The sequence below is a fragment of the Monomorium pharaonis genome, chromosome 1, assembly GCF_013373865.1.
Source record: "Monomorium pharaonis isolate MP-MQ-018 chromosome 1, ASM1337386v2, whole genome shotgun sequence".
NCBI lineage: Eukaryota > Metazoa > Arthropoda > Insecta > Hymenoptera > Formicidae > Monomorium > Monomorium pharaonis.
This window is the reverse complement of record NC_050467.1, coordinates 5,559,850-5,587,524: the sequence shown is the minus strand read 5'-3', so window position 1 is coordinate 5,587,524 and position 27,675 is coordinate 5,559,850. Positions and strand designations below refer to the sequence as shown.

Below are 27,675 nucleotides of genomic sequence, written 5' to 3'. Positions count from 1 at the left end.
GAGCTAGCCGTCGGCCGCCGTGTTAAGCTGCAATTTAAATTAAATTTCTCGTGGAACAATGACGCTCTACATGCACGTTGTCGAGCGGAAGTACCGGCCGAGCTCTGCCGGTGACACTTCCGTTAACTGGTGTAATTAACAAAACCGGAAAACCACGAAGGCTGGCTATTCGCGGAAGACTGTTGTTTGAGATCACCTGCCGCGAGATTCTCTGACGAATTTCTTATTACGTAATTACCTCCCTGCCAGACGCTCTGGATTGTTGAAACGTGCAAAAGGAGCGACTCTAGCTAAATATCACTCTTCGTTTGCTTTTTGAGATGAGAAGGGAAAGTGCGTTTGTCTTCCTTTGACTACTTCAAGAATTTTGCTTGCATTAATTATGCGCGTTTGTTACGCAATGAAATTTTCAATGGCAAATTTTGATGTTTAACATGTCCTTAATTAAAGAAAAATGCAAAAATACTTATTAAAATGTTTTTTCACTTTCTCTCATTTAAACATATCATTTATATCGTAAAATGAAGTGACTTTGACCCAGTCAAGATAATTTCGACTTTAATTTTTTTAATGTTGATTATACTGCTATACAGTTGATTAACCGATTTAAGTGCTTTTAATATAAAAATGTAGATAATGAAATTAGTTAAAAATTATAACAGCTTATTTATATATTCACGCTTTCCATCACGCATAGGCAGATAGGATATAATAAACTGTGTTGACTGCTGTAATAATATAACTTACAATATTAGTAAATTAATTCTCCGACCCCGATAAATGTTTTAAATATATAAAGTTAAAACCGCCTATTCAGTCTACAGCAAATTTTGGTGCTGAATATAACTTTTCCATTAATTTAATATTCCTAGCTCATATAAACTGTGCGCCAACAATTTCGTTAGTCTTGGAACACAGTTACTAAACTAAATATTAATGCTCAGAAGCATCTTTAATTCCCACTTGTAAAAACCTTAAAAAATTGTAAATAATTTATTGCCAAAAATAATATTTCAACCAGGATTTGAACTTTGCTCTCCCATCATTCCGTGAGCGCGTCTTAGCCAATTTGATCATCGAGGCATATGATATTATACTTTGCAATAACCAGTACATCTTAAAAAACATTATTTTTTATCTTAACTTTATAAGTAAAGTTTTCTTTACTAAGGGTATCTACTTTTATACATATTCTCCTAAGCTCAAATCTCGAAATTTATTACATATTTTGTGCATTATTAACATTTAAGTACTTTTTTTACAACATATATGTAAGCTTTGTACGGCAAAATGCTGCCTTGCAGCTTCTCTCTAACTTGTATGTACATATGTAGATTATACACAGATACATGGGATCTACAATTTAATATCAAGTTCAAAACAGTTAAAGTAGGGATTTCAAAGCATAGAATACTTTTGACGGCTTGCAAAACCATCAAAGAGAACAAGCGTATACAATTTTTCTAGTTTTGCCCTAAATTGAATATGAGACCTCGGTGTAACAAACCAGTGCTATCCGATATACGCTCGCTCTCTTTTGTTATAACATTGATCCACGGAATGTGCTACTCTCAAATCTGAAAAATATTGCACTTGGAACAAATATATTAGTAACATATTGTTTTCACGGAATTTTCAAAAAATTTTTTTTAATTTTTAAAAATTAAAAAAATTATTATTAATGTCATAAGATATTAAATAAAATTGTTTTTTTATTCATTATAAGAAAAAATTAGAAGCAATAATAACTAATACAATAGTTTTTAAATTTTATTTAACAAGTAGACGAAATTTAATTTTATGACAAAGTTACACCACTTTACGATATACTGTTTATATATTATTTCAAAGTTTTTCGTAGATTATACCTTTTTATAATACTCTAAAATTAATATAAATTCTTCTACATTAATATAAATTAATATAAATTCGTTAAGTTAACCTCGTAATACATATTAACATATTTCGTGCAATTTTTTCAAAACTGCAAAAATAAAATTTAAATTGAAATTTTAAGTTATTATAAATTAACTGATATAACGCGATCGCATTAAAACATTAATATAAATTTTGTAAAAATAAATTTGGTTATTTTATACTAAAATGAGGTTAAATATAAGTACAATTAAAATAAAGTAAGTTAAATTAAATACTTTACTACTGATACTATCTTTAGGTCTTTGTAGTGTTAAGAAAAATTAACCTTCGCATTGCCAATCGAATGATCATATTTCATAGAATCCGCGAGGTCGCAAAAGTCTGGCCATGACACTTTCTCGTGACATGGAGAAAAAGGAAGAAAAAAAGTACAGAGATAGAGCAATTAAAATGCGGCCTGGGCACAAAGGGCACGAGACCTACCGAAATTTCCACCCCGCACGTTCCACTTTTGTAGACATTTCTCAGCCGGTAATTGCCTTCCGGCCCGCGCGCACGAGAATAACGGACGGAAGGAATGGACCGCATGAAATATCTTTTCCATACCTTATACCCGTACCGACGAAACAGAAAGAAAGAAAGAAAATGTCTAAAGAGGTAAAAGTATAAAAAGAAAAGGTAGACTGAAAAGGAGATTAAGTCGCAGCTATCTTAATTACCTAAATATCAAACCTTTGGATATCAAAAAATCTGAAGTCTTAAAATTAATTATTATAACATATGTATATATGCAACACATTTATCAAACTTAAAAATAATTTAAAATATCAAACATAAACTCCATTAATGCAATTAGCATATTAAACTTCTTAAAACGTTGCTTACTCTCACAAGATTTTTCAAACTTATGTAAGTTTTTTTTATAATTCATTAAAAATTATTAGGTATATATATATATATATAACACATATACAAATACATAAAAGTTTTAAATCAAAATTACATAAAAAATATTATAAAATTATTCCTATCTTCGTTATTCAAAAAGATTCGATTAATTTTTTAATTTTAATAATTTATATAAAACATTCTTTTCTATTGAATGTTCTTTTGTTATTATAAATCATATTGTTTCAAACAGATAATATTCAGCTGCAAATATAAAAAAATATTTGTTTGCTTTAAAACATTCATAACTGTTCGCCAAAATTGAAGAAATCGAAAAGTCTCCATAACTCTTTTGGTGCAAGAACCATACGCTGATTGTGTCCGGTCGTGGATCTTAAAATATCATTTTTCAAACGATCGATAATGGCATGACGGCAGTGCAAACTTGCACGTGTAAGTCAAAATCGATGATTCAATATTATTCGAGCGGGCGCGATGCGCTCTCTCTCTCTCTCTCTCTCTCTCTCTCTCTCTCTCTCTCTCTCTCTCTCTCTCTCTCTCTCTTTTTCTCCGCATAACTTTTATCGACACGGCGCGGCGTGGCAAAAGACGCATGATCGCTATGCGATCTTGCAAAAATCAGCTTTTAGGAGTTCCCATTCTGCAGTAAAGGAAAACGACACGTTTGAAAAAGCACGGTGTGCAAGACGACGAAAGTTTTGAGAGAGGCGTGCTGGCAAAGGGGTGGACGCGAAATGCTGAATCGAAGCACGACAAAAGGCCGAAACTTTCCACGCTGCGAATTGTGAGCAAAGGAAATCCCGGCATTGCTGCGAGCTCGTCGCCGTCGCTTCGATAGTCGCGGTATTGTAAGAGCTCCGTGTACGAAATTCATTTCCGGCGAATAGATGAATATTTTGCTAAGGCGGCTTAAATTTTCGCTTGGATATGTCTCTCTTGTGTCGCATAAATCGTTACGCGACTAAGGCAGAAGATTTATATTTAGCTCCTCGGAAAACCTACTTAAAAGTTTAGCGGAAAGTTTTAAGAATCTATTAACAAAGTGGTAATGTCGTGTGCAAATAACAAATAAAAGTAAGTGTAACAAGTGATACAATGAATAATTACAAAAGTTTTGAAAGAAATTTAACAAAGACAATATTAGTTTACAAAAAAACTTTTTGAATTATTTTGAATTAGACAAGGTATTTTTTATACATTTTTTAATGCTAAACACAACCAAACTATATATACTATATATATAGCAAAACAGCAATAAAAAGTATAAAGATATCGTGATAAAAAAAATGCTTTTTATAGGGGACGTGCAAATACATTCATGATCAGAATTTTAAGATAAGTTAATTTAAAAAAACTCAAATTGCAAAAAAGCTATTAAACCTTAATTATTTCGGAAATCTACTGCTAAATTTAGTGCGACACATTTCAATATCCAAAAATCTATAAAAAAACGCCTTGTTTAATTTAAAATTATTCAAAATTATTTCTGTTGGAAAACCTAGTGTAATTAGAATCAGAATAAATGCTAAAATATATGCAACGTGTTAATGTCAATCAAAGAATTATATAATAAAATCATCTTTAAATTTTTAATAGACTCAAACAATCTGCAGCAATTAAAGTATCTTATAATAGATTTTGCAAATTTGTGCAGAGGCGTATGACATTTAAGCACGTTAAAAGATATAAAAAGCGAAGCCTATGCGAATGCCTCGTACAAATATCATTCTAATATCATAAAAATTCTTCCTCTGCTACACAGAGAGAATTTTCTCTTAAAAATTGTCCTTAAAATCGTGATAATTGTGAAACAATGTAAACCTCGAAGAATTTTGGTATACTTTTAACAAAATTTACTATAAGTATAATAAAATTCTTCAAGATTCACGTTGTCTAACAATTATCACGATTTTAAAGATAATTTTTAAGAAAAAATTCTCTCCGTATATAAAGATTTCTAAAAAAAGTTACGTCGCCGTCAAATTTCATTTCTAGTAGTTCATGAAAAACGACGAGACGATCCTCGCTCTCACTCGCCTACGTATTTCCATCCCACATGCTCCTTCTATTATATTCTTTTCCGGTCCTGCTCTTTCGCAGTGACCGCGAGACGAAAAGAAACGTATACTCAAGAGATTGGTTATAAAAAGCAAACAGAAAGGAATCGATGTAATTGAGGTGAGTCGAGTATCTTTTTCTCTCTCCCCCCCCCCTCTCTCTCTCTCTCTCTCTCTCTGTGTGTGTGTGTGTGTCTCTGTTTCTCGTTCTTTCTTCATCTCGTGGGGTCCAAGCTTTCCACGAGAAATTGTATCCGAGAAAATGGCAAAGATCACGTCAGAGACTGCATTATTCAGCACCGGCTCGGTAAATCTATATATACACGGCCACCCTTTTCATCCACAGTAATGTAAATCCTTTCCTCTTTCGTTTCCATTCTCCTCTCACTCTCTCCCTCCCTCTCTCTCCTTTTCTGTCTTCTCCCTTTAATTTTTTGAATTACGCGTCGAGCTGTTTGTACAATACTCCCGACGAACGTAGCCTCGAGATGGTTTGAGAGAACCGCTACCGCTTCATTCTCGACCCGATCCCGCGCGCAAACGCAAAATCACTTCTATTGCACCATTTATCATCGACCTCGCTGCTTTATTAGGCGTGACTGATTGATGTCCTTATTACCGGCCTCGAATTCGTGCCCGAAAAATTATCCCATTTCCACGGCCGTCCGCCCGCCGCCGCGCCGGCGTTTGGCCGACGAGTCGCTTTTCCGGATGCTGAATCGCGTCTCCGGACGCGAATTCAGCCTGCGTGAGAAATCCGGAAATCATAAATCACCAAGCGCGGCGAATTGTTGACGGAGTATACTTTCAAAAAGAACTCTCCTCTCCTGGCTCCATCATTGTCAGTTGTATAATTAATTGATCCATCGCGTGACAAGAGGACTGAAGAGAAGAGGGTAAACAGGCACAAAATTCTCGATCATTTAGCCGAAAGTTCCACCCGCCGCTCAATTTAAGGAGAGGAACCAGTTAAGGAGAGATCAATTTCTTAAACACAGTTTGCCGATGAAAATAAAAAACAATCGAAATGAATTCAATGACCTAATTTGTAGCAATCTTACGCTTTGCACGCAGTTTCATATATTTTAAATTAATCTAATTTTTAGTATTAAAAACTACACATTTTTCTACACGGAGAGAATTTTCTCTTAAAATTTATCCTCAAAATCTGGAAATTGTGAGATAATGTGTGACCTCGAGGAATTTTACTATACTTTTTAGTAAATTTTACTAAAAGTATAGTAAATTTTATTAAAACATATAGTAAAATTCCTCGAGATCACACATTATCTTAAAATTACCAGATTTTAAGGGTAGATTTTAAGAGAAAATTCTTTCCGTGTACTGTCCGAATCTCGCCGTGGAGACGAAACGTGTACAAGTCTGTCTCAATTTCCGAGTCAGAAATCTCATCAGGCGTCTTTCTGATGGTCGCATCAACTAAGTCTCTAGTATAAAAAGGGTTTGAATTTAACTTTTCTTTTCAGCTCTCTCTTCAATCATCTTTTCGTCGAATTACGAGCGAAAACGTCGCCGTTGTCTCTTAATGGAATAATAATGCGGCATTACGACGATCCCCGTGACGCGGGGAACGAAACGGACCGGGGCGGGGATTTCTTGGCCATCCGTTGAGAGCAATTTCTCGAATACTTGTTTACCCTCCCATTTACTCTTCTGTTTCTTCGATAAAGCGACGCCGGCGCCGCGACGGCCGCGACCCTCGAAGAAACTCCGGCTTCCGGCGTTTTCCGGCGTTCGCGGCAATTAACATCGCGCTTTACGGCGCTCCAATATCTTTCCGTATCCCGAGCACTGTGCTGCCGACCGGTTACCCGTGAGTGCTCGGAAATGGCATCGTCGTCCTGGGAAATATATCGCGACGTAGTAAGCGAGGGCTTACTCGGGGAAAGCGATTTTTCACGCGGTCGATCGGGCAGGCCGCGGTGGCGTAAAATATCGCACATATAGCTATTATAGACCGTTCGGAGAGAGCTCTTCCTGTACTCTTGTTCTGCTTATTTTATCTACTACGGAGATCTCACGTAACTTTTAAGCGCTAATAGCTCCAACGGTCTTAGCACGACATCCCGTGTGAGCGACTGCGAGTGCCGCTCCGCGTATTCCATCTGGCGCGTAGAGCGCTTTATCTTTAGCATTTTGCGCAGCTACTTTAATCACGTGATAAATAATGATTGGCGTGAGAAGAGAGACGTTCGAATTTAAATGTATCCATATGAAAGTTACCGATCAAGCTTGATAGAAGAATAAATAGAATGACAGCCATGACGTGTTTGCATAATTTATCTTAATCCTAATTAGCAATCCTAAACCGAGCGCAGATCCTATTTTATTCTCTCTTATCAATCTTGAAGAATATCGATTAGCATGGTAAAACGCTTTGGATTTAAATTTCATCGATCAATGTCCGAAATAAGTGATTTATTATTTATATAATAGAAAGATTTTCTCTTTATTTAATTTTACCTACAGTAATTTTCAATAATAATTTCCGATCTTAAAATTTATCATTTGATGTATATACTTTCATGCCTGATCCCAAATTTCATTCTTAACACTTTGCGCTTCCATATCCATACCGCGGATGAGTTTTGCCGAAAAAGGACAACTGACGCGAGTCGAACTCGTCATGTAACCGGAGCCTGTGATTTATTCACACTGGGAATTTGAAATTTACGAGCCAAAGGCTATTGGCTGAATGTAATCGGTTTCGCCTTTTCACGTCATCACGATACGCTAAATGCATCCGTTGAATTGAGAGCTCGCTCGATGCATCCAACCTATCCTCGCAACAGCGCATCTGCGTAAATATGCATGCGTGTAATCCGTACGTTTAGACTCATTCCGACTAATCGAAACCTGCGCGAACGTCAGCAGACACGCGGAAAGTACATTTACACACCATAAGACATTAATGCGTAACGAATATTAAAAAATTTTAAAATTTTCTGTTAAGTAAAATTTTATTTTCTAACATTAAATACGATTTTGCGAATGATGATTAAAACTTTAATAAAAAAATTATTTACAATTTATTTCTTTAAAAAAATATCAAATCAGTCTTAAAAAACATAAGTGTTAATTAATGTCACTTATATTATGGAAATAGAAAGTTTATTAATGACGAAAAAATCGTTATATAGACATAAGAATGAAATAAAACAAATTTCATTCTGAGCTACAATCGTAGCTCATTTATATTCTCACTCTCTCTCTCTCTCTTTTTCTATATATATATATATATGGTATTACTTGTTTATTCAATATGATAATTTCTAACTATCTATAATGCGGAAGTAATTGAGAATATTGTTACAACACACAATGTTCACTTTGAACAGTATTTGCGTATAAAACAGTATAAAACGCTAAGGTCTTACGCAGCAAATCATTTGTGCGCAGCGATATAGAATTAATGAGCCTAATTAAACTATGAAACTAATTAAAATCGTTTAAGAGCCGCGGAAAATCGTTGCTTTCCCGACATCGTCTTGATATATAAGTTTGAAGGAATAACAGTGCGGCGGCGAAGGGATAAAATAGGGCGTTATAGCAGAAAACTCGATTATCCTGCAAACGCTTTATAGCACGTATCGCAGTATACCGCATCATTGTGGTTCAGCGGTTTCCGAATTATAGCTTGCATGCTTAAAGAGAGATAGACTTTTATTAAGAAAGTGACGGCAAAGATAATTTGCATATTATAATAAATAAATATTCCTATATTATATTAAGTTAAAACTTCATTTTAACATTCAAAGATGTACATAATTATACACAGTAAAAGGTTTTGTGTTTTTTTTGTTAAAAAATATCCTGATTAAAACTTTTATGTTAAAACTTAACATGTTTAGTTGTTACTTTAACATATTGCTGTCCCCATGAAAGCACCAATATTGGCTAGTGAATAAGTCAAAATATATTGCAGTATAATAACTTATTATATTATTGCATTTACATTGGAAGTGCATTAGACAAGACTATAGCGACTTGCAGATTAGCTGCATGCGTGCGTGTTTTTTTCGTATTTATATAAATATAGTTTAACTCACTACAATAACATACACATATGTTATTTATCTCTCTGATAATATCTATTGAATTCATCTATAACAAATATATATTCATAAGCATCAAGTGCTCATGGGTCATCAGGATGTTAGTTGCGTAGAAACTCTGAGGTGAAGCATCATCGGCGGCAATTGGATAGAAAACCGTTTTTCTGATTATAAAAATTAAACAATGGATGAATACGTGTAACTAAGTTTGGGTGACCACGCTTACACAAAATTGTCGTAAAAATTAAGCGACACTAGATTTGGGAATTTAGATATTTCTAGAGAAAAATACAAATTTTCTCAATTTTTTAACTAGATTTGTTGTTCTGGAATTGGATAAATATTGTTTCTTAATATTGATCCAATATTATTGAACCAGTATTGGGTAAATAACACCAAGCGTCTACTTTACAATATTGGACCAATATTGGGAAACAATTCATACCCAAATATTTCCAATCATTTCCCAATATTGCGCCAAAGTGCGTCTTGTGCTACTATAGATGTTACATTAACATTATTATAATGTATTACATGTGTTACTTGGACATAATTTTCTCATTAAACTGTTACACAAAAATTATGTCAAATTATAAAATTTACATTTATTTTTATGTTAAAATATAACAATATTTATGTTGCTATTTAACATATGCTTAATATGTTAAATTAACAAAACAATTTCTGTGGACCGTTTTGAACATGCGATATCTGTTAAATTTAACACAAATTTTTTTACTGTGTAGTGCTGCAGCACATTAATAGACAATATATATTTTGTTGATAAAATAAAAAAGAAAAGGGAAATATAAAGCTAAAAAGGTCACTAAATAGATGGAATAACATACCCTTATGATTTATCCATATTTTTGTATTATTTTTGTATTATCACATAGCTGACGCAATGTGGCCGGAAAATGAGTTTTGCCGAAAAACGAAGCGACACAACAAAGAAACAGTCGTAATTAGCAGGTCTGGCTAATTGCATCGAGTGTCGCGCTCGTTGGAAACCATGTCACGACAAATTATTATGCGAAACGCTCAAAATGTACGTGGCGAAATAGGGAAAATAAACTCGCCCAACGCGCAATTAGCCGGATCCATGAATTTTTCAAGAATGGACGGCATATCGCTGCAAAGCAACGCATATGGCGATGCCAGGAAAATGCAGGCTCTCTCTCTCTCTCTCTCTCTCTCTCTCTCTCTCTCTCTCTCTCTCTCTCTCTCTCTCTCTCTCTCTCTCTCTCTCTCTCTCTCTCTCTCTCTCTCTCTCTCCCCCCTTTCTCTCTCAAATCAGAGCGCGCTAATATAATAAAAGTAATATAATAAAAGATATTAATGGGCGCATTATTAAAGCAGGTAAATTATTCGAAAGCCATTACTGCAGGAAATGCGTTACATTTCGAATAAATTTTTTAAAATTTCTCTTGATATACTCTGAGTTTTTAATTCTTTGCGAAAGTTAGTCAATAAGAATTACAAGTGTGATCTAACCTGAATTTTCGAAATTACGTTTCAGTTTTACGTTTTTCGTCGAGTTACGTACACATTAATTCTGTGATTATAAATTCTGAATATATATTGCCTAAAGCCATAAAAGCATTATCACGAACTTACTTAGTGTTAAATGCGATATTTTAACATATACTTTATGTGTTGGAAATACAAATGTTCTGACATAATCTTTCGTGGTTTCTTTACCTCGCCTTAAAGTTGGCATTACCTGTCCCCGTAGTAGGACGCTCGCGTGCTACTTCCTCTTGCGCGCGCACACTTACACACAGTTTTGTCATGCGTGCATTTTACATCCCGTTTGCCTCTTTTTGTACTGTGTAATCAAATACAATCTTTTCGCAAATATCTCTTTTTACTGTCATCCTCTAACAATATGTTATATTTTACATTATGTTTTATTTACCAATAGTCTGCTTAAAAATTATCTTATAAATAATAAATCTTAATAATAACAATTGATAATAAATATAAAATATCATATTTTATCACTTATATTATTAAATCTGAAATATTAATATTTCCATAATAGCATGTTCTCACAAAAAAGTACACTGCAAAACACATCCGCTCTAAATTCCGCGAAACTATAATGGAAAAAAATGACTTTTTTTCCACTTTAGATAAGTGTGAAATTAAAACGGAATTATATATGCAGGACATTGTCTTTAATGTCCTTCATAAATAGAACGGACTAATGTCCGCCCTAACGGCTGCCCTCCCCTCAGTTGCAATAAACATCTCTATTGCTAACCGTTGGTGCCAACACGGGCACTGATCGACGAGGCAACCACCGCGGCAAATGCACGGCATGCGACCGCGACGAATTTGAGTTGTCTCCCGCGGATGACAACGCAAACGTGTGCTTCTTTTCTCACACGCTCATGTAAAGGCGAATAATGCCCGCAAGAGGAGCACACACCCGCGTCACCATCCTCGGGAAGCAACCCAAATTCGCAATCACATGCCGCATACCCACCGCGACGGCCACCGCGCCGATCGACACCCACAACTAGCACCAACAATTAGCAACAAAAACACTCATCACAACTGCGAAGAGAACGTCCGTCAAAGCCGTCAAAGCAGACAAGCTAACAGACTGTTGTAACAGTGAACGACAAAGCTATCGCTACCGCTCGCGCCATATTGCGTTGCCAGCATAGTTTTGTTTATTTCGTCCGCTTTAATATACATGACGGACCACATCCTTTATAATGTCCGGACCACATCCTTTATAATGTCCGGTTTAACGTCTATTCTATAATAATTATTTTCAGTCCTATTTATATAAAAGACATTGTCATACATAGATAAAATGTCACATTAAGAATTGCGCCAGTCACGCTTAAGTAAAATGGACACGTAAGAAATCCGTTCTAATATTGTATATTCCGTTATAAAATATACATGTCCTTTATATATAAAGAGGATATGCTTTGCAGTGTACTTAAAAATTTATTTGTGAAATATAAATCCCCATGGAGGTCAAAATTTATTTCATTGAAAACAAATCTTTATTTAAATGCAATACAATTTTAATCCTAATATCAAAGAAATCAATTAATAAAAAAACATGAGACATATTTTACAGACATATTTCTCTCGTCCTCAGAATCAATTTTTGTATAATCAATAAATATCAAAGAAAACATCAAGCGTGCTTGCTAATATTTCAACTTTTTTCTCATTGGAGGTTTTTTTTATTTACGGATTTCCACAAAATGTCGATAGCTTTGGTTTCCAAGTATCCGATACGATCTTTCCCCGTTCAATCTCTGCATACATTACATCGGAAATTCCCGGACAACGAGTTTCATTTGCACGCAATGCACACACCAGTACATTACACGCCCCATATTTGTCGGATCGATACCCGCGATGCGAGATATGCGGATTGATGTTACGACAAAGTTATGTCATGCTATCTGCTTTCAGACTCTACGTGCCTCTAATTAGTACCAACTCTGTTCATTTGCTATTTGCTACGAGTAATGCAAATATTTTCTTTACTTCTGTTACTTCATTTACAATTTTCACATTTTATTTTTCATTAGAGCAAATAAATACAAAGAAAAAATGAAAAAATAAAACAAAATTTAAAAACTTGTTTATTGCTTGCATAAAATTTCATTCGAGTTACAATGTTTATAGTTGTTAGATGTAACCCAGCTGTATTATCCAATTATTTTTTATAATTTCAACTAAAATTTAATCTAAATTATTTTGCAATTCCATTCTTTTGTTATTACATACCATTTGTTTGTATGACAGTTTATATGAAATATTTCATATCTCAAATAATATTGCGTAAATGTTTAGAGAAAAACAAGACAAACATTTATGAATAAAAAACAATATATATTCTATATATTCCTTATAAAATATTTTTTTAGAAGAATAACATGTCGAACTAAAACAATCGTTATTAAAAAAAAGTTTATGTTTCATTTTGTCTGAAGAATATAGAAAGTAGGACAATTGCTACACGTAAATAGTTAAATTTGCATCGCACGGAACGTCATGTTACAGTCCGGTTAGTCAGAGTCATAGATTCCAATTACAACACGACAAATCTATCAACATTATTAATCGCCATCGCGTAATATTACGAGCATGTCCCCGGTTATCTTAATGGTCACCACTCGTGGATCTAACGGTGCGATATTCGCTGGTGCAATTTAGCAGGTCAGTCGAAGATTGTAGCAGATTGTAGCAATGGCATACGTATCCTTATCGTGCGCGTCATCCATCTCACTCCACGGTTTATAACTCGTACATAAAGCACGCATTAATATTCAGACCCAATCCAAATTATCGTCGACACTATACTCATGCGCTGCATAATTATCACAAATTGCATTGTGAGCTTCCAATTTACACAAAACATGTCGACATCGGCGGCACATCAAGCTCATTTTCCTGCAGTTAATTATGATCTGCGTGCTGCAATTCAAAACGTGCGAGTTTTACCACGAGAGTTACCCTGCTTCTATCTCGTCGCGGTAGCAAAACGTGCGGTAATTCAACGAGAAAAATCAATTAAATACTCTTCCGTAGTACGCAATCCCCATAATTTACGAAATTATCGCATGTACTTCGGTGTTCCTTTTTCGCTGTCGCGGCGAAATGCACGTTCACTCGCGGAATGCGTCCCGCGTATCTCGAGATACGTAGAAAGTTTACTCGAGATAATCGTAATCTCGCCCGGACTCGCGCGCGTACACCGTTAAAACTTCGGCACAATTATCCTCCTACGGATCTCTGAAAAAGGGTTGGAGCTAACTCGACCGGGTCAGTACGTCCGGGACAGTACTGATACTGCGAAGAAAAAAGAAGGTAGGAGGGGAGAAGAAAGAGAGAGAGAGAGAGAGAGAGAGAGAGAGAAGAGAACGGAGGGAAAATTAATAAAAATACCTCGAGGCCCGTGCCCCCGATTAATTAAAACTTCGGACGCCTCAGGCGATCCATTGGTCGACTTATACTACTGCGCCCCGCACGGAGATATACGTGCAGCAAAGTTTCCTTCGCGAAAGAGGCGAAGGCGTGCCGATCACCTTTGAGACGGATTACGAAGAACTGCGGTCCGAGTTCCGCTAGAAATTTCTCTTTATCATCTACGGTACTCCTGTTGGACGGCGACGGGGATCTTACGAAAAGGTAATTAACGGGAAATATTTGGCGCGAGTAATTCGAATGCGTCCGTGCGAGTAATTTAAATCCGATTTCCTTTCGAGAAAGATCTAACTTGGCGCTTAATTACTTAAATTCCTGCTCCTTACATCCGAATAATGCGAAGAGTACTGCGTAATTAAAGTATAATGTGATTGTAAATATTAAATGATTAAGAAAAGAACAAACAAGGAGCAAGATCGAACTGGTTGTACGATCAAATTTTATCAAATTTCTGTTTCCTTAAACATATTCTTTAATGCAGTGGCTCTTTTTATATCAAGAAATTATATATATATATATTTATATATATATTTATTCATTTATTTATCTGTATAACTCTATCTGTATATTTTTGTTTCAAGATGACTTATATTAAGAGAAAAGAAAAAATGTTATTACTATATTAAATTTAAAGTTTTTAAATCTTATTTTGTTAGACGCTTATTTTTGTTTATATCTCAACGAAAAATTTAATTATTTCAAAATTCGAAACATTATTACAAAAACTGCTACATCATCCAATGGAACACACTTTTTAGTTTGTATTTATGTTTCTAAAGTTTTTATTTTTAGTTTTTGTTTAGTTTTTGTTTAAGAAATACAGTGAAATGTGTCTACCACATCGGTATATCATCTGCTATTTATTTTTTTTATTTCGTTATTCAATAAAAACTTCTATTCTTCGGGTAAATTTTGGCAAGAGAAGTCATCGTGGCGCAAGCGTCGGTTTATATTTCACTAGTGCACACAGGATCTTTTGCCGGTGGCGCATTTGAGACAATAGCGAGAAAGATAGGCAAAGAGATAGAGCCATGACCGGCGGCACAGCTAACGAGCAGGACGTATCAATTAAAAGCCGGTTGGCGGCGGTAGCCAGTTTGGAAAACACAGGGCACAAAGTACGACGATAGAAAACCGGCTCGCGGAATAGTCCGCTGCGCATCCGCGGGCGGAACTCGATTAATTACGAGTTAGCCCGGAACCCTTTGACGATGACGACAGTGCGTCATCGCGTCCGCGCCCTACATACTATTCTCTCTCTCTCTCTCTCTCTCTCTCTCTCTCTCTCTCTCTCTCTCTCTCTCTCTCTCTCTCTCTCTCTCTCTCTCTCTCCCCCCCCCCCTCCATCCCTCTCCTTCGCCTTCGGTTTGTCGCTTTGCGTGGATAACTTCTCGTAATTCATAAACCGCAGCGTGAGGTTGTCGATTCGACCGGAACTACTGAAAGCGCTAAAGCGCTAACGCCGTTGGCCATTGACCCCGGTGGCGATTTCACTGTCCCCGAGTACGGTAAAGAAGAATAGAATTGTAAAGAGAATACAGGAACACGGGCAAGGGAAGAACAGGATTGATCGGGCCACGCAGATCCGAAAACGATGATGGTTTTAATGCATAAGAGCGCGCGAAAAAAGCGGTTTCTCGCGAGACAAATTTTACTGTCTATTTCCCTTGGTTACCGACTTTTTGTTGTTTTCAAATTGGAATGCCTTTCGTTAGTTACACAAATATTTTTTTTCACAAAACTTTCAGTTTTAACGTTAAATATTTTTCTTTATTAAATTTACGTATTTACATTCTTCAGCCCGTACGTATTTATTTCTCAATTGATGATGCACGCGAGCAAAATAATGATTGTGATGCAACATGAATAGTAATTAATTCTCGTCACGTTAAGTCCATCACGTTCGAATTTTAAGCTCTGAATATTTGCCCGACACTGGAAACGATTTCCGAGTTCACCAGCTGTGCCTGGCATTCAGCTAATAGTCGAGTTGCATTAGATTGCCGACATAACATGCTACGAACTCTACGAAACTCAATCATGGCAGAGCAAAATTTGTTAAATGAGTCTCTCCTGTTTTCGGAAGTTCTTCGCTACAAATGAATCGCTTATTTCAGAACGAACATGTGTACCAAGAGGTCAACTTTACAACAGTAATCTATGTCGAGCCAAATGCTTTTCTTCTCTGTAACAATAGAAACTTTAACAAGGTACTCATTGTGACCCTTGTAATACCACGTAAAATAATGTACAAACCTCGTAACGTATAATGGCAATATTGTTAGAATAGTTAACATATTGTCGTGAAAAGTTATTTTTTCTTGCATTACCTACTTTTGTATTTTCTAATAACAAAACACAATCAAGTGTCCTTTTACTGTTTTAGTAAATGTATTTTCTCATATTAAAAGAGTAAAATACCCCTTTGAAAAAAATCGGTTTCCTTCGAAACAAATATCATCGAAACAATAAAAGAAAGAAAAATTTTTTTTAATAAAAGTTAAATGGTTTCAAGAGTACTTACAATAATAATACAAACTTTTTTACTTTTATTTAAAAAACTTAAATTTTTATTAAAAAAATTATTTTTATTATTATTATAAAGAGTATTATTGCAGCCATTCAGCTTTTACTTAAATTTCTTTTTATCTTTTATAATTTCAATATTCATATTAAAAAAATAATCGATTTTTTCAAAGAGATATTTACCCCTTTAACATGTAAAAACACGTGCACGTTTATAAAAAAATATGTGCACATTCTTACTTTTATCTATATTTTACTTTACTTATATTTTACTTATTAAAATCAGAGCAGGATATTTCATTATGTTTTTGTAAGATTTACTTCATTTAAAAATATAACATGTATACTTTTAACAATTTGCTCTACATGTGACATTCATTTTTTTCTTTATAAATCTATTATAAGATAAAAAATTTGTTCTTTTAATTTTTCTTAAGTTTTATCTTTATATATTAAATGTAAAAAATATATATATATATAATACATAAATATAAAAATTAAAAATTATATCATGTAACGATAAATAGGTATATTTGTGTGAAATAAATTAAGTTACGCAATAATACATCTAAAAATTCTTTTTCCCGTCACATGCTCCGCTTTCCAATGTCCAAGCACAGTTTAAAGTCATAAAAATCGCATTCTTTTTAGTACGAACACAGAACAAATGACGAAATACATTGCGGTTTTTAGAATGGAGGTCAAATAATCTGTTTGTGTCGTTTAAATCTGACGGGTCGTGTCACTGTGACGTGGTCCTTTGCTCATCCGTGGCTGGTTAACAAGCTTAGTTTAAACACTCGTTAGAGGCGCCTGATAGTCGTAGCGAACAACCGGGCGCACAGCCACGAGTGTAAGACACGCCGCACTCGGTGTGCACGGCGCGAAGGCCGTTTATGATGGAAACTAGCTGCAAGTGTGTGCCCTGCGATACGGCGAATCTCATTAGATGCCACGACGACGATGGCTAAGGCTGATAATATCATGCGGAAACACGCGTAACGTCGTTTAGAACGAGCACGCTCCACCGCGCGGTTTTAACGCATGCGTGCGCGTGGCTTTGCCAGAGAATTACGTTTCGCAAGAATTTAAATAAATTACCGTGGCCGACAAATTCGACCGCTAATGCGGCCTTTCACGGCGAGTTAGTTTTAAGGACTGCAACTTTTTCTCGACGCTCGGTCTGATGTAACTCACCCAACCGTCGTGGTCAGAAGTTTTAACGCACGGATTAAATTAAAACATATTATAGTTAACTTGTCTACGAGAAAATTTTGGTCAAAGCTAACAAGAGAAATAAAAACATTAAAAAGTTTGTTCTATTTTGTATTTAATCTGAAGGTACTTTTAAAAGCGATAAAAACAAATTTTTTTCTGCTCGATCTTTTATACAAAGTTTTGAATTTGCAACATTTTTTATTTTAAGAAATATTTTGCAGATTATGTTCTTACTATATAAAATATATGATCCACATATGGACCATATATAAACGAGATTCTCAAACTATGTGAAAAATGGACAAAAGTCTCCTTACTTCTTGGCTCACTTAAGCACCTGCAGATAAATATATATATATTATGTATCCCGTTATAAGAAATAAGTCACAAAAGAATGCAAAAGTTAGCAGACCCGAGCTATATCGATGAACAAGAAGTTTAATTTATTAACGGAGCGATAGGATCCCCAACATCGACGTAACTTTTTTTTCACGGCGAAGCCCTCGAGTATTAATGTTAAATTGGCCGTAACCGTCCGGATTAAATTGAAGCGGCCTTTTTGCTTAGCTGGCCTGCAAATGTACAGGGACGAGCGCCTTTTTACGTGGCAGTTCCATCCGATCCGCCATTGAAGTAGAAAACTTTAATCTCCTACGCAAATGTACCGAACGAGCGGAATCGCTGACGAAGTTGCAAGCTCGATGACTACCATTGGGAAATTATCTTTCGCGAGCTCTTTCGCAAAAATCTTAATGAATAAAATTTATTTCAATTATTTTGTTTTTTATCCCGTGCACAATGTTCAGTATTGCATATCCGTTTGAAAATATCGTCGGAAATATCTTTTTATTTACGATCTCTTTCATCTACTTCTCTGGGAAAAATTTTGACCGTTTTTTTTTTAGTGAAGTAAATTAATATTTTGGTTAATATTACTCAAGTGAAAATTATCTTTGCGTAACTAGATAGACGGAATTAATTGAGAGATTTGACTAGTATGACTTAAAAATCTTTGAAGTAGATAGAATAGTTAATTGCAATTTTTAGTTACACACACTGAGAAAAAAATATTGTTGATTCGACAAAATTTCCAACTAAATAAAAATTTTGGCAGTTTAAGAATTTATGCATTTAACTTAAATGCACAAATTTCTATTCAAGTCTTTATATAGTTAATTGAATATTATATATGAATATTATATATGTATAAGTATTATATGTATAAATACTTGGATAGACAAAATTTAATTTAGTTAGAAAATTTAGTTAAATTAACAACACTTTTTTCTCAGTGCAGGGTTAATTAAAAAAAATAAACGTAAAATTAGCGTAATAAACGTAAAATTACGAGCAATCCAACTAACTTACTTAATCGTGGACCCCAAAGTGGGTTATAACCATTCTTTTTCTTCTCAGAGTTGGAAGAAAATATTTATTTAAAATAATGTGAAAACATAATTTGCAAGACAAAATTGGGAGCAATTGCACAAGTTTTGCTTTTTAAAAATCACACTTCAAAGCAGCTGATAAATAATATAAATTATATTCTTTAGTTAGATATTTAAATTTTTAGATAAAGTTTGTTTTAATTTATGTCTAACCGCCTTTTTTTGCAGAAACAAATAAATTTCATATTTTTTTTAATACACATCAACTACAGTTATATAATAAAACTTCAACATTTGATTCCAAGATATATTAAAAACAAAAAAGGATTCTTTAGAAAAATGTGCATGCAATTTTGCATTGTTAAAAAATAATTGTATGATGTAATTAATACCGGCCAACATCATGTAATCCATTTATATAACCGTGTAATGACCAGCACAATTACGTCATTATCATGACAAGTGTTAAGATGTTTAATACAAATATTAAATGTTTTTTACACCCACGTATATCTAATAAACACAAAGCAAGAACTAATTTCATTGATGTACGATATTTGTTTTTGTTATTTGCTTCTGTTATTAATAACACGCTGTAATGGCAGAATTAGTAACAGCGTTAACAAGCATCTCTACACATTTGCCTCGTCTGCTCCATTATGCTGACGGATTAGCCGATGCATCACGGCTTTGCTTTTTTCCTCGGTTTCCTTCTCGTTCGAATTACTCTCCATGTGGAAGCAAAAGATTTAATCCCTCACGCACGCGCAAGCGTGGTTGGGGAATGACGATGCTCGTGCAAATGCAACTGCTGGCGCAGTTAGGTAATCAAAATGACAATGACGGCCGATGCTTTCTGTAAGCTTTTGGAACATCCCAAACAGAAAGACAGAAAACGCGAGAAGGAAATTCGAATGGTTAAGCGGATCGATCGGGCGAGGAAGGGCTCGTCGGCACAATTGCCGCCATTAATCCCGACGCCTTTAATTAGGGAAGAGCGTGACAAACGTCGGAAATTTTTATCTGAATCGAGCCCGTTCGTCCACAGCATCCTCGTGGGAACAATTTTTTCGTCGTATTTCATTACCAGGCTCCCTACGAGGATTCTTCTCACCGCCGCGCCGCGACCACGACGCGACCACTTAAAGGGCCATGCATTCATCGCGGGACCTGTCGCCTCAACCTAAATTACGGCACGTAGACGAACCGCTCTTTTATTCTTCCTCTGTTTCGCGCTGCCTTGAATTCGCGAGATTTTCGTGCCCGGTGCTGAGCGTGCTAAACAAGTTAGAGAATCGCAACTCAAAATATGTCGAAATATCACGGCATGCAGAGTAAATAGAATATTTATCATAGTGTAGAAACATACGCGGGGTATTTCTATTGCTATTTCTATTTTCCGATTCTATTGATATTTCAGTTGCGGATTCCTGACGTTGTATTTTTTGACAGTATCAGAGAATCGTGCCATTTTTAGAGATTTTTACGTATTTGCTTTTGCCAGCGCACGTTTTTTCGGACATGCATTTTAAACAGGAAGCTTGCAAGAATATCGAATACTTTCCGACATTTTCGTATATTAGATATATTCATATGTCGTTATTTCGAGCGACCATCACGCAAAACAAAAAATCCTTTTCCGAGTAGAGTTATATAATACCGTATATTAATAGAATTATATAATATATTCATTCTGTTACATCGTATATATTTAATCTTTATCATTCTACCAATAGAAAATATCTGAAAAAAATAGAAAGTAGAACCTCTTTCATTTTAGCAGAAAAAAAATATTCAAATTAATGATCCAGATATAACAACCCGCCGTTATGCGATATATGATACTTTTTGCATGGCATTGTTCAAGATGTCGTGTTATTGAATATTGATCGTGGAAATGACAGTATAATACAATATCCACATGCGCGATTTCACAAAAACAGTACGCTGTTATTGGATAATTTAAACTGTTCTCAGACTCCATTGAGCGCATAATAAAAAAAGCACGAGAAATAATGGATATGCGTGCGCAAACGCAACATAAAGCGAGTGCTGCATTAACACCGAAAAAAAAAGAAGTTTAATTATTAAACATATAAAATTACATCACTTCCAATAGAAAATTAAAAAATTACATCGTTTATAATTTTCATATTCCCCTTGACATGATTTTTTAATTGCTATTTATCAATGCATTATTTCAATCGCAAGAAAACGTGAATTTTAAATTCCTGGTAAAGCACAATGTTAACCACTGGCGTCATCTGTTTGGTCTCACAAAGGCATCCTTTATCAAGTTAGCTCTTTTGTGTCACCGCTCATGGCAGAAACTTCTTTCTTAACCACTTTTTATGAGACGCTGATGAAGTAAAATTTTATTAAAACGATGATAATCGTTAAGACCGTGCTACCGGCTGTCAGACCGTAATATAATGGGTATGCATGCCACGTTCCCAGGATGCGCTCTAAGTATGACATAAAAAGTATTTAAAATCTCTTCCCCCGAAGAGAAATGCTTTTCGTAAAAAGTTATTTAAAGATAAAGAATAGATTTTTCTAATTGCATATTCTTTGGAGATTCAGTCAGTCATTCAGCATACTTAATTTGACGTCGAATAAAATATTAATATAAAAAAAAGAAGCATTGTCATAGACTTTTATATCTCTGAAAGGTCTATTTAAATGAATCCGCACGAAAACTCGCCGCCTAGTAATAAGCATCCAAAATTCGCTTTTTATTTTCTGCTGAGAAATGTCATTTTCTCTCTCTCTCTCTCTCTCTCTCTCTCTCTCTCTCTCTCTCTCTCTCTCTCTCTCTCTCTCTCTCTCTCTCTTTCTCTCTGCTAAGAATCTCTCAATTACCACAATAATACAAAGAAAATATTGCAATGAATGCTATTTCAATTTCCACAAAAGTATGAGAAGTTAATAAAATTTGAAACGAATCTTCCGCGTGGTTCTTCACAATATGGTTGTCAGCGTATCCAGTGTATCCCGGAGGACTTAAGTCCCCCTCTGACAGCCTCGCGTCCTTTTGTTCGTAAAGAGCGAAACCCAATAACCGTGAAAGGAGATTAAGCTTAACAAAGTGTCCTCGAGTTTACCAAAGCAACGAGTTAAGCGGAATCCCCAACTCGTTGTCGAGGCTACCCAAGACGGGACTTTGGCAAACTCGCGAACTCGTTAACGAGCGAGAGGGGCCTGTTGACCGCGGCGACCTCGATTTACAAACTGAACAACGCTACGCATTTTTGCGACTTAAAGCCCCTCCCCCTCCCCCAGCTTTTAATCGAATAAGTTTCGCACCTAAGAGTTAAAGTATGAAAATGAGATTTCGAGCTTCGTAGTTTCGTTATAAAATTCACTTCTCGAGCCAAACTGTCTTTCCCATAAAAACAAGGAAATAGAAACAGTTAAAGTAAGCACAAAGAATCGCAAATTCAAAAATAAATTTATTACTTATTATTTCATTTCAAATAGATTTTTGCTCAAACACGATTTTAATTTTAAAATTACTGCGCATTGCGTGTTTACATTTTCTGCAATTTACTTTTTCTAATTACTCACGTTTTCTAATTACACACACACACACACACACACACACACACACACACATATATATATATATATATATATATATTACCAACAGAAAATATATACATATATTAAAAATCCAAGTAATTTCTGAAAAAAACTGAAGGACCGTTTCAAGATTACAATCTAGAAAGAACAACGTACTTCCATTCACAATGAGCTACCATTCATGAACTTTTTAACCGAGCCGAGGCCCCTGGCGCTCTAACACATTGCAATTTCAACCTTAAAAATCGCAGAATTTGTCGGACGAATTCTGACTGTATGTCGTATACTCGTCAACGAGATTACCGTTAACCTGTAACTTCGACTGAGGTGGTCTCTAGAAGTTGCTCCGCTCGAAACTTGTCCCTTATTGGCGAGGGTAACTCCTGTGGGTTTGGTCACGGAACGAGATTATCGTTAACCCTGTAGTTAAAATAAACTAATTCCGGCCAAAATCCTATTTTTACTAAACAACTGCAAGTTTAAATTATAATGTAGTACTAATGGTTTTATTTATTCAAAATTATTAATATGTAAAAAAAAACTTTATATTTTTATCAAAACATAGACACATATTTCGTAAAACATTTTTTGTGCAGAGAAAAAGATAATCATCATAAATATAAAGTAGTATACCACTTTGTTTTTGGATAGTATTTTTTAATCAAAAGCTAAAAATAAAACTTTGAAAACATAAATGTAAATTAGAAAGTATTAGATGATATAACAATTTTTATAATAACTTTGTATTTTGTAAAGTTTAATGTTTTTGTAACATAACTAAAAATAAACTAAGAAATTTGATTAAACACCAAAACTTGCTGGTAGGCTATATTTTTCCTTTCTTTTCTTTTAACAGAAATACTTTGTATAAAATATTTGTATAAAATATAAATACAAGTTAATTATAAAAGAATTTCCAAAAATATTTTACTTTAATAAAGATTTAGTTATAATAATTGATTTGTAATTCACTACACTTTGTAAAAAGATGTTATTGATATTATTGTCGTTTTTCTGAGACGCTAATTAGCTGTCTCGCTATCTCTTTGTCAAGTGCGCTGTGATTTGCTTCACTTCGTGTCATTTCCAGCTGTCAAACTATCAATTTTGATAGTTACAATTATCGTTACAATTTATTTTTAAAAGGTAAAAAACAAAAAGTTAAATAGCGCGCGCAAAGCGTGCATCTGTAGTGTCTAGTAATACCAAAATAAAAAATAAACTTTATAAAAAAATTACAGACTTCATATAGTATACTTCTATTTATTTATATACTTTTATTTATTCTCAAAGTAAAATTTTTAAAATTAATTTATATCCCCATATTTTCGTAAGCTTCTATTGTAAAAAGGAAAATCTTATAATATTCTATTTTTTAAGATTCGTCGGCAATTTTATTATCATTAAAGACATCAAAAGTGTACGTATAAATGCACTTTCCTCTCGTTGTGTAATTTTGTTGCATATTATGTGAGTGTAGACGCGTCTTGTTTTACAATATTCTCCAGAGAAAAGACATCATGTAAAGTATACGAGAAAAGTGAGAATTAAAATCCGCCCGTTCATCGTTGCTGACTTTTAAATTTTTTAATTCGTTTTTATAAATGTCGAATTACATCCAATTTAAGTTATTTTTAATCATTCAAATAAATCGCCATTGCTTCTATTCAACGTTAATCAAACTCAACATTAATTTAACAAAAACAATTTTACACATAAATGTGAAATTTAACTGAAAGTTAGTTCGTTATTTACTAAGTGCATATACTAATATAAACGTTGCTTACATTGAAAATAAAGAATTCAACCATAAATATAACTTGATTAAATTATTCTTTTAATTGCATATATTGTATTAAAGGTAAATTTTAACACATATGGAAATTATAAATAACAGAAAATTAATTTAGAAATCGGTTTAAATTTGAGTCTTTAATATTTAACAAAATGTTATAAAACGCACATACCTAATGCTTACGGCGGAGCATATCATCTCCCAAAAAATATATGTAACTCATCATACGCATCTGACAAAGCAATCTGCATTTATTAGATGATGATAAGGATAAATAAAAGAACATATTACGAGATCTAATTTAACAAGATTTATCTCCCAAGCAAAATATGATTATCGTTTCCAAATTAACATTCTAACGTACAACTAAAACTATCTGAAAATTATGCATATCGTGCACACAAATAATTAAATGTTTATATTACACATGATCTTTAATTTAATAAACGGGGTATTTAAAATATAAGTTTCCACGCAATAATTTTTATAAAATTTAAATTTTTTTACGCTGTAAACGTGAATGGACAATTTATGTCAATTTTAATTCCGCGTGCAATGAAACGCGATAGCACCAGGCGCGAAATTAAGTCCTTACAACAGATTGTATGAAATTTTCCATTGCGACATTCAAGTAGACGGTCACGTACGGCGATAAATTTGTCCCAAGGAGCTGATGGTTTTATCGTGCATAAAGGAGATTTTCTTCTCAAAAAGAGAGAACCATGTGCGTCATGTGTTGTTGCACGAAGAACGTGCACGTTGCGTCGGGAAATCCTTTACTACGCCGAAAGATGGAACCCCGCGTGGTCATAGTTTTAGCATGTAATAATAGAGGAACTGGACGAGAGCCAGAGAAAAGAAGAGTGAGAGAGAGAGGGGGGGGGGGGAGAACACACACACGCACACACACACATCTCCAATTTCCATATTATAATTAATTTCTCACTTAGCCAGCGGGCCGCATTAATTATATGTCCCCGACCAACGCTCGGGCTATTCATACATATCTAATTAGTTTGGCCTCGTGCATGGAACTTATGAAGTACGCCAAGCTTTTGCCAGTATAAACTTCCAACGGCCAGTCAACATGCGAGGTCTCATAATTCGTTAGTATTGCTTTCATCCCGGCTAATTATTTTGTGGACTTTAATAAGTGACTCCAAGAACCTCCCAAAATAAAAGAATTTACGCGATTAAACGATTTATTTCGCACAATGGAACAGACGTTTTAAAATAAATATTTGTAATAGTAAAAAACGGGCAATCAAAATAAAAAATACATCGCGACCTTTTTTTTTTATTTTTATTCGAACAAGGTGCATTCAAAGACATAAAACGGAAAATGCAAGCCAAATGGATAACGAAGTAAGATATAAAAGATCGTCCGCCAGCATTAATAAAAAAAAAACTCGTAAAAATGTATACGACTCAAAGTGAATTGATAGCTGCGTCCCCTCAGCAAAGCGTGTGGCGAGATAAAACGAGAGATAGAAAATTACTCTCCCGGGGTAGAAGAAGTGTCACTCTTGTCGGCGTGATCATCAAACTTCTTGAGAGAACTCCAGAGAAAGTCAGGCATGGAAATTTAAAGCGACTAGGGTCGCTGCACGATCTTCACAACTTTCGCCTTTCGATTCTCGGTTGTGGGTGGGCGACCGGTAATTGCGATCTCGATATGTTTCGAAGAACTTCAACGTCGAAGTTGGCGCGAATCGGCTCTTCCGCTCGGTTCCTCCGTGGCCCATTCCCCTTTTTGAATGCTAATCTTAATATTCGTTTCGCGGGCAGTGCGGAAGTAAAAAAAGGAAAGTTTCGCGCTTGCGCGCGGCAATTTCTACGAGTGGTTTATCCCCCCGACATTTCGCCATCGCCTCGGCGCGTCATAAATCGGCAGAAGAAAGCGTCCTCGTACGTTCCCACGGCCATTTTACGAAATTGTACTCTGCAATTTTTGTTGCATATGTATATATGTATATATGCGTGGAAAAATGCATTACACTCGCGTGATGCACCGGAAAGGAAAACGCATTCGAGTTCCCCAACAGACTCGACACGTTTGAATTTTTCCACGAGCGACCCGTTTCTTTTTTTTTTTTCTTCTTTTTACAGTCACGATAGAAAATCAGATCACGGCGTTTCTTCAACGAGCACTATTTACACGTGTAGCTGAACCGGGTTTTAGAACCAGTAACTAAGTCAGACTCGTATTTGTCAACATCTAGTTAACCGTCACTCACATACATGGGGTAGCTGAAAACTCGGTCAAACTACTAAATACATATACCCTAAATAATTGGTTTGCATAACGCTAACGCGTGGACAGGTCAAACAGCAAGTAACTTCGTTACTGGCAAGCAATTTTTTCTAGTAATTTATATTCATTACTTATAAGAGGCAAGAAATATATTTTCTTCCTATATTATTTCCTACATATCTTACTTTATTTCACGAAAATGTTTATATTACTCACTCGGATGCTCAGGTTCATCGCTGTTCGCATCATTATCGAAAGAAGTAGTTCCTTTCGACTGTGCACTGGCGAACGTCGATATCTCGATGCACGTCACCACTATCAATATCCGCAGCATACTGACGAACGTCTCTTAGCGATTTCACCCTCGTACCATCCTAACGTAGTTCGCGTCTCATTCGATTCTCAAGAACCTGTCAACAAATAATGAGTTATTGTTAGTAAAATAGAAACAGAGTAAAATTACTCTAATCAGTATTGTATTATTTTATATTTTGAATCGGCTTAAATTTATCTTCTTAGAATTGAAATACTGTTCAATTGTGCATCTTTTCGTTTAGTTTACTTCTGTTTCCGTTTATTATTATTTATTCATAATGCTCAGGTACGACTTCAAATCAGTTCTTCAGGTGCTGCTCCACCTATTACGCGTGCACTTGATACCTTTATTAATTTTATTATTATATATGTATCTTAACTATTGTTTTGCAAATCACTCATACATTCAATAAAGTTATTATTATTATAAAATGCTTAAAATCTCTCTTCTATATTATCTATCAAATCGCATATAACATTCATGATTATTAATATAGTACGGAGAAAGAATTTTTTACAGCTAAAATTTTTCCTTCAAATAAAGATAACTAATGTTATTGCTACCGAAGTTCGTTTTATCAGTTATTTAAAAATATAAGTGATACAAAAAAGAAACGTTCACTGTTACAACCTGATAACGTTTAGCTGATTTCATTTCTATAACCAACATTTCTTTGTATGTAGCGTCACAATAAATCCTTTCTCTCGGGAT

At 34.8% G+C, this 27,675-nt stretch overlaps 1 protein-coding gene across 3 annotated transcripts in view; it reads right to left on the bottom strand.

The window, feature by feature from the left end:
• The window catches only part of LOC105833892 (nephrin), a 259,982-nt gene that overhangs the window by 218,461 nt on the left and 13,846 nt on the right, over positions 1-27,675 (bottom strand). For all 3 annotated transcript variants that reach the window (XM_036292415.1, XM_036292410.1, XM_036292416.1), the window contains exon 2: positions 26,865-27,058. In XM_036292415.1, the coding sequence (XP_036148308.1) occupies positions 26,865-26,982 (118 nt within the window). In that variant the 5' untranslated portion in view covers positions 26,983-27,058. The remainder of the gene's footprint in view (positions 1-26,864; positions 27,059-27,675) is intronic.